Source organism: Taeniopygia guttata, chromosome 14 (genome assembly GCF_048771995.1).
Source record: "Taeniopygia guttata chromosome 14, bTaeGut7.mat, whole genome shotgun sequence".
NCBI lineage: Eukaryota > Metazoa > Chordata > Aves > Passeriformes > Estrildidae > Taeniopygia > Taeniopygia guttata.
This window is the reverse complement of record NC_133039.1, coordinates 7,264,988-7,282,175: the sequence shown is the minus strand read 5'-3', so window position 1 is coordinate 7,282,175 and position 17,188 is coordinate 7,264,988. Positions and strand designations below refer to the sequence as shown.

The following is a 17,188-nucleotide window of genomic DNA, read 5'->3' as shown; positions in this document are numbered from 1 at the left end:
CCAGCCGGGCTCCCTGCAGGAGGCTGTGCCAGGGATGGGCATCAGGGGCACCCCCACCTGTGCTGGGCACACGGGCGGCATCCCCGAAACTGCCTTGGCATGTGGGGAATGGCTGGTGGCGGGCACGGGGGCACACAGCTGGGGGTGTGCAGCCGTGATGGGCAACTGTGATCCAGCTGTGGTGGGCACTGGGAGGTCCAGCTGCAGTGAGAGGTGTATGTCCAGCTGTGGTGGGCAGTGGATATCCAGCTGTGATTGACACCGGGGTGTCCAGCTGTGGTGGGCAGTGGATATCCAGCTGTGTCCAGCTGTGGTGGGAAGCAGTTATCCAGCTGTGATGGACACTGGGGTGTCCAGCTGTGATGGGCAGTGGATATCCAGCTGTGATGGACACCGGGGTGTCCAGCTGTGACAGGTAGCAGTTATCCAGCTGTGATGGACACCGGGGTGTCCAGCTGTGATGGGCAGTGGATATCCAGCTGTGTCCAGCTGTGGTGGGCAGCAGATATCCAGCTGTGCTGAGAACTGCTCTGCAATGGCTCCATCCCATCCCAGGCACCTCTTAGCCCCAGGCAATCCCTTTCCCTGTACAACGAGCTGAGCTTCCCGGTGCATTATTTATCCAGCCCAGATCGATCGGAAGATGATAACGGCTTCATTAGCATCAGAGCATCGCCGGCCTCGGCCCTGACACGACCTTGGCTGCAGGAGTACAAGCTTTTCCCTGTCAGGACCAGCTCCCCGATGTCACCGTCATCACCAGACCCAGCCAGGGCTGCTGTGGCTGCCTCAGTGGGGTCCCCACCATGGCCCTGCCGCCCTGGGGACTCCATCCTTGCAGCAAGGAATGAGAGACGCCCATGCCAGGGCTCCTCGTGCAGTGCCCGTTGTTTGCGTGGCGCTCGTTAGAGGGATATAATTAAGAGCAGCTATTTTGGATGCTTCCTTTGATCCGGCAGCTCCCAGCGATGCCGCTGCAGGATCCTCCCCCTGTCTCTGAAACAGGCGCTGGCCTTGAATGTCTTCCCCGTGGATATTCACTGCTTGTGGGGTCCCGCTGTGTTTGTGGGGGGCACACGCAGGGGTCCAGGTGCCCACGGGAGTTAGGGAGTGGGGAAGCAGCAGGGATGGGGAGGAGGGGAGTGGGGTCAGCGCAGAGGGGCGAGGGAAGGGATGGAGAGGAGGATTTGGGGGGTTCTCCCGGCTGATCCGCTGCCGCCGCGCTGGGGAGGGGGCAGCAATGCTTTCCCCTCATTAAGAAGATGTTGATTTAGCGGAGGCTGGAGCCATCTGCTCGGAGCAGCCGCCTGCTGCCTGCCGGGGGGAGCGGGGTGAGGATGTGCTTCGTCAGCGGGGGCTTGGCCGGGAGCCCCCACGCTCCGCCGGGCATCGATCGCCGCTGGCGCTGCGCTGGCTGCAGGCGCAGGGGATGGCGCATCAGCACCTGAGGGGGTGCTGGAAGGGACAGGAGCCCCCTGAGGAGTCCCACCATGTGGGGCCGAGGCCTTGGGCACGTGTGCAGGGAGGGGATGGGGCAGCCGGGCACAGGGGGTTCACTGCAAGGGGTGCCCAGAGCCGCGCTTGGCCACTGGGGTGCCACCATGGCACACAGCGGCCACCTGGGCACAGGCGTGTCCGTACAGCGCGTCCTGGGGTACCTGGGGCAGTGACTGGGCACGGGGGTGTCCCCGTGGCACATACTGGGATCCCTCTTGGGCACAGGGGTCTCCCCGTGGCACGTACTGGGATCCCTCTTGGGCACGGGGGTCTCCCTGTGGCACGTACTGGGATCCTGCTTGGGCACGGGGGTCTCCACGTGGCACGTACTGGGATCCTGCTTGGGCACGGGGGTCTCCACGTGGCACGTACTGGGATCCTGCTTGGGCACGGGGGTCTCCCTGTGGCACGTGCTGGGATCTCCGCTTGGGCACGGGGGTCTCCCCGTGGCCGTGCATCACAGCGCCCAGAGCTGTGGTTGGGCATGGGGTTGTCCTCACGGCGTGCCCCAAGACACCCAAAGGGCTGCCAGGCCCAGTGCCAGGAGCCCGGGGGACGCGTGGCCGGGCCCTGGGGTGGGGCAGGTGGCGTTGCCCGTGCCCAGGCCCTGCACGTGCCGGTGGCTCGTGCGTCGCTGCGCCGCGGTGCCCGCCGGGGCCGTGGCTGCGCAGGGCCGGCGAGGAGCTGCTGCACAGGCTCCATCCGAGCGTGATGTAGCTCCTGCCGTGCCGGGTTTGCGTGAAGGCATTTCTGGGAGCAGCACAGGGCCGCTCCCCGTGGCAGTGTTTGCTCTGGCGGGCGCTGTTCATGGCTGGCGGCTCCCGGTGCCACGGCTGACAGCTGCACCCGCTGTGCCAGCTCCTGTGTGTGCCCCCCTCTCCTTCCCCAGGGTGTTTGTGGGGTGCAAACTGCTCTGAGAATGGCGGAGAGCTGCCACGAGACACCAGGAGAGCCCTGTGACAGCACATGGCACAACCACCGCCCGAGCAGCCCATGGGGAGCCACGAGGGGACACTGGGGTGTCCCAGGATGGTGGTGGGGCTGTCTGAGCGAGGACGTGCCAGCCCTGTGACAGCACCCTCCTGGTGGCATCTGACTCTGCACGGAGAGGGCAGGATGGTGGCTGCAGGCGCTTGGTGGTCACTGCAGAGGGGACAGCCGGGAACACACTGGCTGCTCACTGGCAGTGTGACCATGAAGGAGCTCTGCTCTCGTCCCCACTGTGCCCATCTCCTTTTGTAGCCGATATTTTTAATTGGAAGCACTCAGCTCCTTTCTCTCTCTCTTGTTAGTGGAAGAATTTTCCTTGTCATTAATTCCCAGCCATTAATGAGCTCTCTTGGCTCTTGTTGCCCCCAGACAGGCTGCACGTCTCGCTGTGGGCCTGGTGACCAGGGCACCCATCCTCCTCTCCTGCTCTGGGAACTGGGCCTTTTCTGAGCCCCCAGCCGGGCTCCGTGCTCCAGCTGCCTTCGGCACGCTGACGGCCACTTCCAGAGCTTAAAGGAAAGTCAAACCACTGCATGGCTGCGAGTCACTGACTAAGCACTTGGCACGGGCAGTGATGGAAGTGCTAAACAGATTTTGGCAGCCGCAGCCTCTCCTGCAGGTGCAGGGAGGAAAAATTCGCCGCTACGGTGCGTTGGGGTGACGGTGGTTTGGTGATGCCGAGGGTGACGCGTGCCCAGGGATCGCCAACGGCGTCACCACCGCACCCTGGTGCCCGGGCATTGCCCCATCCCAGCCCCTCACTGGGATCAATCCTTGGGAAAGGCCGGGCACTGCAGAGCTGCTGACAGCGTCCATCTGTCCGTCCGTCCGTCCATCCCAAGGAGCCGTTAGCCGGAGCGGGGCCCGTCTCAGGGCCCGTCTCGGGGCCGGGGGTTGGAGCCAGTGCCGGGCACGGTGCCGCTCCTGTGCCCACGGCTCCTTTTGTCCCCGGCCCTTTGCACCCCTGGGGGCAGCTCGGCCCCTTCTCCCGGGAGCTGCTTCTTGGCGCGGGGCGGCAGCGGAAGCGGTGCTGGGCTCCTCTCCACGGGAGCTGAATGCCACCTTTGTTGGGGACGCTGGCGGCAGCACGGGGCTGGCAGGGACTGGGTCAGTCCTGGTGGCACAGGGGCTCTGCCCGCCAGTACTGTCCAGTTCTTCCCAGGGGAGCATGGGGATGCTGTGGTGGGGATGGGATTTGGGCATGGTTTCTGTGGCATTCCCGTCCCTCCCTACACCCTGGGGACCCTGTGGTGTCCCCATCCCTCTCCAGGCACCCTGCAGTGCTCCTCATCCCACAGGAGTCACCTCATCTCGAGGGGAGCCTGGGCACCTGGTGGCTGGAGGTGGCTGCTGTGGCAGAGAGAGCCCATCCTTGCAGTTGTCACCTGTCCCACGGGCTGTGCCAGCACCAGCACACGTCCTGCAGCTCGGGCGGCTGGGCAGCCCTGGAGGGCAGCAGGGAGCCAGCTCTGGGTGCCAAGCCTCTGTCTTGGGCCCATCTGCGCTGCGTGGCCTGGGCAGGGCTGGCTCAGCCTGGCACCACTCCCCAGGTTAAGGGTCAGGGCTGGGCACAGCCGCCCCTGGTGCTGCTGCTGCCCTCTGAGCCCCGTTTGTCCATGCGGAGGCTCCTGGGCTGTGGCACAGCCCTTGTGTCCAATAATTCCATAAACAGGGGGACACTGCCATGGGGACATGGAGGGGGAGACAGCAGGGCCATGGCCGAGGTGCACAGGGGGTGTCTCTGGCCCCACATTCCCCTTTTCTGTCCGAAGCAGCCCCTTCCAGCTCAGCTCGTCCCTGCCCTTGCCCATTCTCCCTGCTTGGCCGTGCAGCCTTTGGGTCCCCTCCCATGGACTCGGGGCCGTGCTGGAGCTCTGCTCGCTGTGCTGGGCTCAGGGGCTGCTCTGGGGGTCCCACCCGGGCTCTGCCCTGCTGCTCCCACCCTCCTCCTCCTCCTCCTCCTCCTGCTCCCGCTCCCGCTGTGGGAAGAACGGCTCACTGAAAAGCCTGAGTGGCATTTTTCGGGTAAATCTTATGTAAATCTGGCTCCATCCTTCCTCGTGCTGCTAATTGGATTGCCCCGGCGGGTTTAATTTCCCAAAGCGTGGGGAGGGCAGTGCCGGGGGGACTGGGGGCACAGGGGAACGGGCTGAGCTCTGCCCGGCAGGGGCTCCACGGGGCCGTTCCGGAGCCAGGGGGGGACCCCAGGCAAACCAGGGGGGAATGGGCAGAACCTGGTGCCAGGAGGAGCCCCCGGGCTCTGCCACCTTCAGCAGGGACCCCCACCCTGAGCATCCTGAGCTGCAGGGAGCCCCAGCCTTGGTAGGCAGGAAACCTGGAGCTGCCACCACGTCACCTCCCTGCTGTGCCCCGTGTCCCTGCAGCAGCCACATCCTCTAACATCCTGCCCCTTCCCTCCCTTCCAGAGCTCCTCGGGTCAGCAAAGAAAGTCAATGTCAACTTCCAAGACACGGACGGGTGAGTGGGAGCCCAAACCCGGCTGTGGGTGCTGTGGGGTGCATGCCAAGGGTGCTGTGGGGTGCATGCCAAGGGTGCTGTGGGGTGCATGCCAAGGGTGCTGTGGGGTGCTTGCCAAGGGTGCTGTGGGGTGCATGCCAAGGGTGCTGTGGGGTGCATGCCAAGGGTGCTGTGGGGTGCATGCCAAGGGTGCTGTGGGGTGCATGCCAAGGGTGCTGTGAGCAGGGGTGCATGCCAAGGATGCTGTGAGCAGAGGTACATGCCAAGGGTGCTGTGAGTAGGGGTGCACCTGCTGTGGGGGTCCCGAGTGTCTGTGTGGGAGTGCCAGGCTCCCCGAGCTGCCAGCTCCAGTGCCAGGACTCTGGCCCCCAGTAGCCCACTTGGCTGATCCCTGCCCGTGCCCAGCGCCGCTGCTGCCCTGGAGCAGCACCAGAGGAGGCAGAGGCAGAGCCAGGGCTGTGCCCCACATCCCAGCACGCTTTTCCCAGCCCTGTGGGGCTCCTCGGGAGCTGTGGGGTGCCGGGTGGGAGAGCCGTGACCCCGCCGGGCACCGGCGGCGCTCCCCAGCCACATCCAGCGCAGAGGGGCCGCGATCAGCCCCGCTAATTGCACTAATGAGGCTGCAGGGAGGCAGCCGGGGCCCTGCACAGGAGGGGGCTGCCGTGGGAGTGCTGCTGGTGGGGCCGGGCAGCAGCGTCCCCCGGGTCCCCGCGCCCCGAGATCCCCAGGGCACAGCAGCCCGGGTGCCTCCTCATCCTCCTCACCAGGGCGGTGGCAGCGGGCATCCCCTGGTACCTGCCAGCTCGTGGCTGTGCCAGGGCAATGGGGCATCACCCCGGGGGTCACCAGAGCCAGCAGGCCTCAGGAGGGCTGGGGGGCTGCGGGCAGGGCACGGCTGGTCCCCGGCTCCTGGAAGGTTCAGGGGGTGCTGAAGCTAAAGGGGAGCAGCCTCCAGCCTCCGGGGCTGCTCCTGGAGAGGATCCCCCGGGATCCAGGCTGTGCTGTGCTGTGCTCTGCTCTGCTCTGTGTGGGCTCAGCCAGCCCCGTGCCTCAGTTTCCCCATCCCCCGGGATCCAGGCTGTGCTGTGCTCTGCTCTGTGTGGGCTCTGCCAGCCCCGTGCCTCAGTTTCCCCATCCCAGCGGTGCTGCCTGGTTCCCGGCCGTGGGTGAGCGCCGTGCTCGCGTCCCCGGCTCGTGGCCGAGGTGCCCGGCTGGGCCATGAGGTGCCCGGGGGAAGCCCCGAGGCAGCCCCGAGGAAGGCCGCGATTGGCACCATCTTGAGCGGGTTTGAGCAGGGCACTGGAGCAGAAAATGTTGACATTTCCCAGGCAGACTCAGGCTCGGCCTCCCGTGCAGACTGTCTGCTCACATCGCCGCTGCCGCTTCCGTGGGCACGGTGGTGCCCGGAGCCCGCTGCCCGTGGGGCTGTGTCCCCTGCCCGGGGGATTGTCACCCACACCTGCCCCGCGGGCAGCCACCGAGGCCAGCGTGTCCTGGGGGCTCCGTGGCCCATTCCCACGCTCCAGTGACACCGGGGTGGCCCCGGGGAGGGGATGGGGACGCTGTGGGCGGACAGGCCCGGAGCAGTGGCACGGTGGGTGCCAGTGCGGTGGGTGCCAGCACAGTGGGTGCCAGCGCAGTCGCACGGAGGATGCCATGCCGGGAGCACAAGTAGGTCAGCTCCTGGCTCACTCCCCAGGCGGGAGCTGCGGGAGCAGAGCAGAGCGGGGCTGGGGGCTTCCCCCACCCCACAGCCAGCCCCGACACCGGGCAGGGCAGCGCTGCCATCTGTGCTCGTGGCCGCGCTGTGGGGGAAGTGGGTCAGTGGGGAGGGGGCTCCCGGCACCCCCACCCTCAGTGGGGACACCCCTGTGCCTGCCCTGCCCAGCACCTCCAGCATTCCCAGCAATGCAGCAGCTCTCACCCCAAAACTCACGGAGCCACTGGGGGTGGCTTTCACGGCGGGCAGGGCAGCCCCGGGCTGCTGCAGAGGTGCAGTTTGGGGTGACGGTGCTGGGCAGGGGTTGGCAGGGCTGCGGAGGGGACAGGGCCCTGACACCCCCTCGGTGCTCAGGTTCTCGGCTCTGCACCATGCGGCGCTCAACGGCAACACGGAGCTCATCTCGCTGCTGCTGGAGGCGCAGGCTGCCGTGGACATCAAGGACAACAAAGGCAAGTCCCCCAGCCCTGGCTGCAGCCCCCTGCCCGTGCCCTGTGCTGGGGTGGCACTCGGAGGGCTCACGGCCGCTCGGCCCCGCAGGCATGCGGCCCCTGCACTATGCGGCCTGGCAGGGCAAGAAGGAGCCCATGAAGATGGTGCTGAAGGCGGGTTCCTCTGTGAACATCCCGTCGGACGAGGGCCAGATCCCGCTGCACCTGGCAGCGCAGCACGGCCACTACGACGTGGTACGGAGGGGACGGGGCTGGCGAGGGGGTGGTGCCACCCCTCTGCCCCTGCCCTCACCCGGGCGGGGTCCTGCTTGTCCCCAGTCGGAGATGCTCCTGCAGCACCAGTCCAACCCCTGCATCATGGACAACTCGGGCAAGACGCCCCTGGACCTGGCGTGCGAGTTTGGCCGGGTCGGGGTAAGTTCTCACAGGGCTGGGTCCTCCTCTGGGGATTGGGAGGGGACAGGGGCACTGGGAGGTCCCCAGAGAGGGGGACAGGGGCACTGGGAGGTCCCCAGAGAGGGGGACAGGAACACTGTGGGATCCCCGGGGTGGAGACACGGACACTGGGAGGTCCCCAGGGTGGGGACAGGAGCACTGTGGGATCCCCAGGGTGGGGACAGGGACACTGTGAGATCCCCGGGGTGGGGACAGAAACACTGTGAAGTCCCCAGAGAGGGGGACAGGGGTACTGTGAGATCCCCGGGGTGGGGACAGGGACACTGTCACTGTGAAGTCCCCAGAGAGGGGGACAGGGGCACTGTGAGATCCCCGGGGTGGGGACAGGGACACTGGGAGGTCCCTGGGGAAGGACAGGAGTACTGTGAAGTCCCCGGGGTGGGGAGAGGGGTACTGCAAGGTCCCCGGGCTGCAGACACGGACACTGGGAGATCCCTGGGGAAGGACAGGGACACTGTCCCTAGAGAGGGGGACATGGGTACTGTGAAGTCCCCGGGGTGGGGACAGGGGCACTGGGAGGTCCCTGGGGTGGGGACAGGAGACAGGAACACTGTGAAGTCCCCAGAGAGGGGGACAGGGGTACTGTGAAGTCCCCGGGGTGGGGACAGGGGTACTGTGAAGTCCCCAGACAGGGGGACAGGGACACTGTGAGATCCCCAGGGTGGGGACAGGGGTACTGGGAGGTCCCTGGGGAAGGACAGAGACACTGTGAGATCCCCGGGGTGGGGACAGGAACACTGTGAAGTCCCCAGAGAGGGGCACAGGGACACTGTGAGGTCCCAGGGTGGGGACTGGGGTACTGTGAGATCCCCGGGGTGGGGACAGGAACACTGTGAAGTCCCCAGAGAGGAGGACAGGGACAATGGGAGGTCCCTGGGGAAGGATAGAGACACTGTGAGGTCCCTGGGGTGGGGACAGGAACACTGTGAGATCCCCAGGGTGGGGACTGGGGTACTGTGAAGTCCCCAGAGAGGGGCACAGGGACACTGGGAGGTCCCTGGGTGCTGGAGCAGATGCAGGGGCACAGCCTGGCCGGTGCTGGGGGTGTGCGGTGTCCCCACCGCACAGGGGGACTCCGGCCGCCGTCGTGGGGCCGGTGGGGGCCGGTGGGGGCCCCGGGGGGCGGCCGAGCCCCCTTGCAGCCCTGCTCCGTCTGTGTTTGCTGAGCCAGGTGGTGCAACTGCTCCTGAACAGCAACATGTGCGCGGCGCTGCTGGAGCCCAAAGCGGGGGACACCGCCGACCCCAACGGCACCAGCCCCCTGCACCTCGCCGCCAAGAACGGCCACATCGACATCATCCGGTGGGTGCCGCGGGCAGGGGGGCAGTGCCGGTGCCCCCTGTGCCCCGCTGACCCCACCACCGGCCCCCCCAGGCTCCTGCTGCAGGCTGGCATCGACATCAACCGGCAGACCAAGGCGGGCACGGCGCTGCACGAGGCCGCGCTCTGCGGCAAAACTGACGTGGTGCGGCTGCTGCTGGATGTAAGGGCCCCCCTCGGCACCCCCGGGTGCTCCCAGGCACCCCCAAGGCAGCGGGGCTGTGGGACAGGGGGTGACCCCACGGCTGGAGGCTCGGAGCAGCTTGTGCAGCTCTGCCAGGGAGCAGAGCTGAGGGTCCTGGAAGGACACACCAGGGCAGTGAGGGTCCTGGAGGGTGCACACCAGGGCACTGAGGGTCCTGGAGGGGTGCACAGCAAGGCACTGAGGGTCCTGGGGGGACACACCAGGGCATTGAGGGTCCTGGAGGGGACACACGCAGGCAGTGAGGGTCCTGGAGGGGCACACCAAGGCACTGAGGGTCCTGGAGGGGCACACCAGGGCAGTGAGGGTCCTGGGGGGGACACACCAGGGCACTGAGGGTCCTGGAGGGGACACATCAAGGCAGTGAGGGTCCTGAAGGGGACACACCAGGGCACTGAGGGTCCTGGAGGGGACACACCAAGGCACTGAGGGTCCTGGAGGGGACACATCAAGGCAGTGAGGGTCCTGAAGGGGACACACCAGGGCACTGAGGGTCCTGGGGGGGACACACCAAGGCACTGAGGGTCCTGGAGGGGCACACCAGGGCAGTGAGGGTCCTGGGGGGGACACACCAGGGCAGTGAGGGTCCTGAGGGGTGCACTCTGAGGGGTGAGGGTCACAAGTGGGGTACACACGAGGGTCTGAGAGCTGTGCCCTCCAGCTGCTGGTCTCCTGGTGGCCTAGGGAGTCCCGGGGGTGGCAGGATGGGGACTGGCCTCCTCCCAATCCCTCTCGGTGCCGTTGCAGAGCGGGATCAACGCCCACGTCAGGAACACCTACAACCAGACAGCTCTGGACATCGTCAACCAGTTCACCACCAGCCAGGCCAGCAAGGAGATCAAGCAGATGCTGCGGGGTAGGGGGTTGGGGGGCACAGAGGGGCGCCGGGCTGGGGGTGCCAGGCCCCGAGGGGCGAGCGGTGGTGATGCCGCTGTCGAGGCAGAACGGGAATGAGAAGACTGACTCCAAAGGCTGTTGAGAGTAAAACTCTGATTTATTTAAAATACACTGCTCTTTTATATAGAGCTTTGTAAAGGCTAAATCTATTGGTTCTAGAGTGAAAATAACTCAGAGCATTGGTGTACAGTGCTTGACGCACAGTGATAGAACTTAACTATAAACAATATGGAAAACAAGCGAGGAAAAGAATTATTTCTATTCTTTCCCAGCTCTTTCCCAGGCTTTTTGCCTGGCTAGAAACTCTCAGTTTCTTTCTTTGACTGAACCCGAGCCCCACATGGTGACGCTGCCCTTGTGCCCCGCAGACGCCTCCGCAGCGCTGCAGGTCCGGGCCCTCAAGGACTACTGCAACAACTACGACCTGACCAGCCTGAACGTGAAAGCCGGGGATGTCATCACCGTGAGTGCGGCCGGGGGGGCCGGGGACAGCCCGCTGGTGGCACTGCCAGCCCCGCCCGGCCCCTGACCCCGCGCTCCCGTAGGTGCTGGAGCAGCACGCGGACGGGCGCTGGAAGGGCTGCATCCACGACAACCGCACCGGCAACGACCGCGTGGGCTACTTCCCCTCCAGCCTCGTCGAGGCCATAAGCAAACGAACAGGCAAATAACGCCCCTCAGCCCCGGGGAGCCCCGTCTGGGCCGGGCGGGCACCAGGGTGGCGCGGGCGGCAGCGGGGAAGGCAGAGCGGGGCGATGCCCCTCGTGCATGAGGGGTCGGTGTCCCCGCCATGGGCGTGGGGATGGTGCCCACACGTGTGTGGGGTCAGCGTCCTCGTTGTGCCCGTGGGGTCAGGGTCCATGTTCCCATTGTGTCTGTGGGGTCAGGGTCCATGTTCCCGTTGTGTCTGTGGGGTCAGGGTCCATGTTCCCGTTGTGTCTGTGGGGTCAGGGTCCGTGTTCCCGTTGTGTCTGTGGGGTCCGTGTTCCCGTTGTGCCCATGGGGTCAGGGTCCGTGTTCCCGTTGTGTCTGTGGGGTCAGGGTCCGTGTTCCCGTTGTGCCCATGGGGTCAGGGTCCGTGTTCCCGTTGTGTCTGTGGGTCAGGGTCCGTGTTCCCGTTGTGCCCATGGGGTCAGGGTCCGTGTTCCCGTTGTGTCTGTGGGGTCAGGGTCCGTGTTCCCGTTGTGTCTGTGGGGTCAGGGTCTGTGTTCCCATTGTGTCTGTGGGGTCAGGGTCCGTGTTCCCGTTGTGTCTCCGTGTTCCCATTGTGTCTGTGGGGTCAGGGTCCATCTTCCCGTTGTGTCTGTGGGGTCAGGGTCCGTGTTCCTGTTGTGTCTGTGGGTCAGGGTCCGTGTTCCCATTGTGTCTGTGGGGTCAGGGTCCGTGTTCCTGTTGTGTCTGTGGGTCAGGGTCCATGTTCCCGTTGTGCCCATGGGGTCAGGGTCCGTGTTCCCGTTGTGTCTGTGGGGTCAGGGTCCGTGTTCCCGTTGTGTCTGTGGGGTCAGCGTCCTCGTTGTGCCCGTGGGGTCAGGGTCCGTGTTCCCGTTGTGCCCGTGGGGTCAGGGTCCGTGTTCCCGTTGTGTCTGTGGGGTCGGCGTCTCGGGGGTTGGTGCTGGCTGCCCCGGGGTGCTCCAGGGTCAGCCCTGGCTGCCCTCGGCCTGGGGGAGGTGTTGGAGGTGTCGGGAGGTTGGTGTATGAGGGGTGTCACTGCGGTTTGGGGGGATGAGGACAACACTGGGGTGGCAGGAGTCGGTGCTCGGGTCTGTGCAGTGCCAGGGGGTGAGGCTGTCACACCGAGACTGCCTTTGCAGGAGGGGCCATCTCAGGGATCGGCCCTGCGCCCCTGGCCTGTGGCTGCCTGTCTGTCCCCGCTCCCATTGTCACCCCTGTGGGTTCCTGGCGGGGTGTGCAGCCCCTTGGCATGTCCCTGGGCTGTGCCCTCTGCCAGGAGCGTCCCACTGGGGCTGGGACACTTCCCCACTGCAGGCAGCGCTGAAAGGCCCCACACCAACCATCCCACCCCAGCCCTGGGAGTGGGTCCTGGGGACAGCCACACCACGGGGACACGGGCAGGGAATGGTGGCACATGAGCCATGCCTCAGGGCAGTGGCAGCGCAAGTGGCTGTTGGGCAGCTCACTGTGTCCCTGAAAGGACCTGGGGCTGGACAGGCAGGGGCAGAGCCAGGTGTGGGTCGTGTGCCAGTACCAGAGGTGCCATCCATGACTCCTGGGCTGTGCTCCGTGACTCCAGGGCTGCAGCTGGCCCACAGCAGCGTTAGCCACCCCGTGGGGCTCTGCAGCCACCCTGTGGGGCTCTGTAGCCACCCCGTGGGGCTCTGCAGCCACCCTGTGGGGCTTTGTAGCCACCCTGTGGGGCTCTGTAGTCACCCTGTGGGGCTCTGTAGCCACCCTGTGGGGCTCTGTAGCCACCCCGTGGGGCTCTGTAGTCACCCTGTGGGGCTCTGTAGCCACCCTGTGGGGCTCTGTAGCCACCACATGGGGCTCTGTAGCCACCCCACTGGCAGCAGTGGGGCAGCAGTGCGGGGTGCAGGTGCCATGTCACGGCCCAGCCCCGCACACGGTGCCGGTGCTGCTGCCCCAGTCCCGGCCCTGCCTGCAGCCCCGCTGCCCTGGGATGGCCCTGCAGGAGCAGGGGACAGCAGCCTGGCAGGGAGAGCCCTGAGCTGGGCCGTGGGGCTGGCCCAGTGCCCGGTGGGCTCTGTGGGCTGTGTGTGTGCCCTGCGTTGGGCTGTGCGTGTGCTCAGCTCCCGCTGCTGCTCCTCAGCTCGGCTCCGCATCCGCTGGGTCTCGGTTCTGGCTCCTCCACGTCCCTTTGGTCACTTTTTTTTTGATTTGCTGCCTTTCCCCCATTTCTTTTCTTTCCTTTCCTTTCTTTTTTCTTTTTTGGTTTTTTTTTTTTTTTGGTGGCACTCAGCGTGTCTCTATTATTTTGATTCTTTTCATTTTGTCTCTTGTTATGTTTTATTATCAGGTTCATGGGAGACTGTAACAATCCCCCAACACTTCCAAAAGATCCCGCTCCCGGCTTACGGGGCTGCTGTGCTAAACGGTGACGCCTCGTCCCATCCGTTCCATTCCCTGCCTCCACCTCCACCTCCACCACCACATTCCCATCAGACTCTTTTCAGTTCCTTTGGCTATCACAGGCTCTCCCCTAGCAGTGCCGACGAGCCGCCTTACGGACAAGGTAGTTCACCGCTCGCTTCGTGCCCTCCATGGATTTCCTTCTTTCCCTTTCAAGCGTGTGTGGAGCCTTTTCTCTCTGCTCGCCCTCTCCCCTCCCCAGGGGGCTGCAGGCCGTGTGTGCGTGTGTGTGTGTGCATGCAGCGTGTGCATGCGTGTGCATGCATGCAGTGGGGGCACCAGGGTGGCACGGGTGTGCCATCGCTCCCCCAGCGCCGCCTGCCCGAGGCACAGCCCCCCTCCCCACCCCGGCGTGCCCCCTGCTCCTGCCCGGGTGCGTGGGCACCCCCAAAGCACGCAGGGCCCTGTGCCGGGCAGGGCTGGCAGCGCAGTGCCACAGCTCTGTGCCACGGGCTCGGGGACCCTCCGCCGGCCACAGCCTCCTGCAGGGGACAGCTCTGACCATGCACGGCTGCACACGTGGAGCTGGAAGGGGTCACGGCTCTGGGGGTGCTCTGGGGGCTGGCAGTGCCCGGCTGAGCCCTGGGGACCATCCCCGGGCACAGGCAGGTGACGGATGGCACAGGGCAGTGTCAGGAGTGCCCAGGGGCAGGGGGCTGGCAGGGGCACAGGCCTCGATGCCTCGATGCCTCTGGCCAGGGGTTTTGGCACCTGCCCTGGTGGCAGCAGCTAAGGAGGTTGTGTTGGGGGGCACTGGGGGGCCGTGCTGGCACTAGGGACAAGGGAGCACTTCTTTTCTCTGGGGCTTTCTCTCCTGCTGGGGTCGCATGGAGCTGCACAAGCTCAGGCTGCTCTTGGTGTGACCGTGATGTGCAGCTCAGGGACGTGCCAGTCTGATTCAGTGGGGCCGTTTGTCCCTGCTGTGCTCCTTCAGTGACTTTATCACCTTGCACCATTGTCCCCTGCTGCGCTTGGTGCTGTTGGAGTGAGCAGCTCCGTGAACAGAACTGGACTGGTTGGAACAGGGTGACAATGTCCCACAGCGGGTGGCAGGGCAGCAGTGCCCCATGGCTGGCAGGACAGTGGCACAGCCATGGCAGCACTGGCTTTGTAGGGCTGTTGTCCACCTCACCTGATGCTGTCTTCCCCCTGCACTCGGAGCTGGGTGTCCCTGGTGCAAGTGGGAGCTGGCAGAGGTGGCCAGCACAGTGAGCTGGTGAGGAGCTGTGCCCTGGGGTGACCCTCCAGCTGTGCCCCAGAGGAGGGCCAGGTCCTCTCATCCCCTGCTGTGTCCCCTGTGTGTCACCAGGGTTTCAGCAGCCGGTGCCTGGTCCTGCACAGCTCCCGTGTCCTCACAGATGGGCGCAGGCAGCTGCAGGGACATGGGGACAGTGGGGTGGGGACAGTGGGGTGGGGACCCTGGTCCCCACCGCTTGACTTTGCCCAGCGTTGCTCCCTGTACTGGGTCATGTCCCCATCCTGTGAAGGGATGACACAGTCCCTGTCCCTTGTCCAGGCTCAGCCAGGGCCCGGAACACCCCACTGTGGGTCTGGCCCTGGCTGGCAGTGAGGAGGGGATGCTCTGCACCACAGGGCCCAGGGCTGGTCACTGTCACCTCAGCCTGGGGTGGGACAGGCCCTAGGATGGCTCTGGCACCCCTGGGCAGGACACGGCCGGGGTCCCACACCTTCCCTGTGGGGCTGTTCCGGTGCAGCCGTGGGCACCTCGTGCGAGGCCGGGCACGGAGCCCCGCGCCTGACGGCCGCTCTCTCTGCTCTGCTCTGCTCTGCCACCAAGGGTCCCGCGGGGCCGACATGAGCCCGTCCCACCTGTCCCCGTCGCAGGGCGGATCGGCCACGCCAGCGCCCGCCGAGGAGATCTGGGTGCTGCGGAAACCCTTCGCAGGTGCGGCGAGCGGCGGGGACGCGGCGGTGGCTCCGGTGGGGCACGGCCACCGTGGTGCCAGTGGGGCTCAGAGCCCTGACAGCCTCTCTCTCCTCTGTGTTCAGGTGGTGACCGCAGCAGCCTGGGCAGCACGGGCAGCGTGGCCTCGGCGCGCAGCTCGGGGAGCGGGCAGAGCGCGGGCAGCGGGGCGCACGCCCTGCACGCCGGCTCCGAGGGCGTCAAGGTAAGGCAGCCCTGAGGGGGCCGTGCCAGCTGCTGTTGGCACCGTCCTGCAGCGTTTGCTGCCTGCCCTGGCCTCAGCGGGCGCTTGAGCGGGCGCTGTGCAGTCTCATCAATACCCTGTGTGCCACCAGCTGCGCTGTCACCGACAGCGGCCACCAGTGTGTCCCCTCCACCTGACCCCGAGTGCTGCCTGGGGCTGGGTCCAGCCCCTGGCAAAACATTACACAGGTCCAGCCAGAGCTGCTGTGCCACGTCTCTGCTGCACTGTGCTCTGCACTGCCCTGCCCTGCACACACTGCTGCCACTGGCATGGCACACTGCCACCAGTGCATTGCTGCCACCAGCCTGGCACACTGCCACCAATGCATTTCTGCCACCAGCCTGGCACACTGCCACCAGTGCATTGCTGCCACTGGCATGGCACACTGCCACCAATGCATTGCTGCCACCAACACCACACACTTCACTGCACGCTGCCCTGACACCGCTGCCACAACAGCCCTGCACTGCCCCTGGGCTGTCCCATTCCCTGGCAATGGCACCCACCAGCCCCCTGACCCCAGTACCCACCAGCCCACTGACCCCAGCACCCACCAGCCCACTGACCCCACAGCCCTCTGACCCCAGCACCCACCAGCCCACGTCCCCAGCACCCTGCCTGCCATGCCCACGTCCTCCCCTGCCCCACACCACGCTGCCAGCCAGGGGGGCTCCATCCTGTGGGCACAGGGCACCCCACAGCCCGCGCCGGCAGCCCGGGCTGGGCTTTGGGGTGCGCCGGCAGCCCAGGCTGGCTTTGGGGTGCGGCGGTGCCGCGGGCTCCTGCTGCCGGCAAAGCACCATCTGCTGCTCCCGCGGCTGCCGAAATCTGCTGCAACCCTCGCTGCCCACCCTCGCCCGAGCCGGCAGCACCCGCAGCACCCACGGCACCCGCACATCCACGGCACCCGCAGCATCCCCGGCACCCGCAGCATCCACGGCACCCGCAGCATCCACGGTACCGCGACACCCGCGCCACGCACCCGCCGGCCCCGCCGCCCGCCTCACTGCTGCCCGCTCTCTCTCCCCCCTTCCCGGGGTGTTTTTCAGCTGCTGGCGACGGTCCTTTCCCAGAAGGCTTCTGCGCAAGAGTGTGCCGTGGGCGATGGGCCGGCCAAGGCGCAGGACATCCCCGCAGGTGCGTGCTGCGGCCGCCCGGCTGCCGGAGCAGGAGGAGCCCTGGCCGTGCCGTGGATCCAGGGATTTGTCTTTTTTTTTATTGCCACGGCACCCGTCGCCAGAAGAAAAACGTGTGGGTAAAAAATGACTCTGTCGCCTTTCGGCTGCTGCCAGGCCTTCTCCTGCCTCGGTTAGTGGGGGCCCGTGGGGGGGCGGGGGGCGGCGTGGGGCGGGCAGGGGGGGCACCGCCGCTCCCCGGCCCCCTTCCCTTCCCTGGCCCCCCGCCAGCCCCGCTGGAGCCCCAGCGGGGTCCCCACCCCGCCACCGCCGTCTGGGGGGCTGCGGGGAGCATGGCCACGCCACGGGGGTGCCCACGCCACGGGAGTGGCACGGGAATCGGGGGGACAGACGGGAGATGCACACGTGGGGGTGGGCGTGGGGGGATGCCCCGAGCTGCCCGGGCTGCGGGGAGGGGAGGGGAGGAGGCAGCGGGCAGAGAGACCCGGGCAGGGGGGATGCGCTCAGGGGAGGGGGCGCGCACACGGAGGGGGGCGCACACGCGGGGAGGGGGCGCAGGCGTTGCTAGGGAGAGGGGGAAACGCTGGAGCGATGCAGACGCAAGTGGGATGCAGACGTGAGGGAGATGCACACGGCAGAGGGATGCACATGTGAGGAGGATGCCCACGCGAGAGGGATGCGGATGCCCGGAGGATGCACGCACAGGGAGGATGTACACACGCACACACGCACGGAAGATGCAGTTGCTGGTGGGGAGGAAGGGGCTT

At 66.4% G+C, this 17,188-nt stretch overlaps 1 protein-coding gene across 2 annotated transcripts in view; it reads left to right on the top strand.

The window, feature by feature from the left end:
• The window catches only part of CASKIN1 (CASK interacting protein 1), a 32,343-nt gene that overhangs the window by 8,614 nt on the left and 6,541 nt on the right, over positions 1-17,188 (top strand). Inside the window, exons 2-13 of one of the 2 annotated variants that reach the window (XM_072935902.1) lie at positions 4,914-4,965; positions 7,040-7,137; positions 7,226-7,371; positions 7,456-7,551; positions 8,765-8,895; positions 8,968-9,076; positions 9,863-9,971; positions 10,381-10,475; positions 10,558-10,675; positions 14,916-15,023; positions 15,128-15,246; positions 16,335-16,422. In XM_072935902.1, coding sequence (XP_072792003.1) covers positions 4,914-4,965; positions 7,040-7,137; positions 7,226-7,371; positions 7,456-7,551; positions 8,765-8,895; positions 8,968-9,076; positions 9,863-9,971; positions 10,381-10,475; positions 10,558-10,675; positions 14,916-15,023; positions 15,128-15,246; positions 16,335-16,422 — 1,269 coding nt within the window. Of the gene's footprint in view, positions 1-4,913; positions 4,966-7,039; positions 7,138-7,225; positions 7,372-7,455; positions 7,552-8,764; positions 8,896-8,967; positions 9,077-9,862; positions 9,972-10,380; positions 10,476-10,557; positions 10,676-12,459; positions 13,221-14,915; positions 15,024-15,127; positions 15,247-16,334; positions 16,423-17,188 lie in introns of those variants that run through there. The other variant, XM_072935903.1, reaches the window with a different exon arrangement.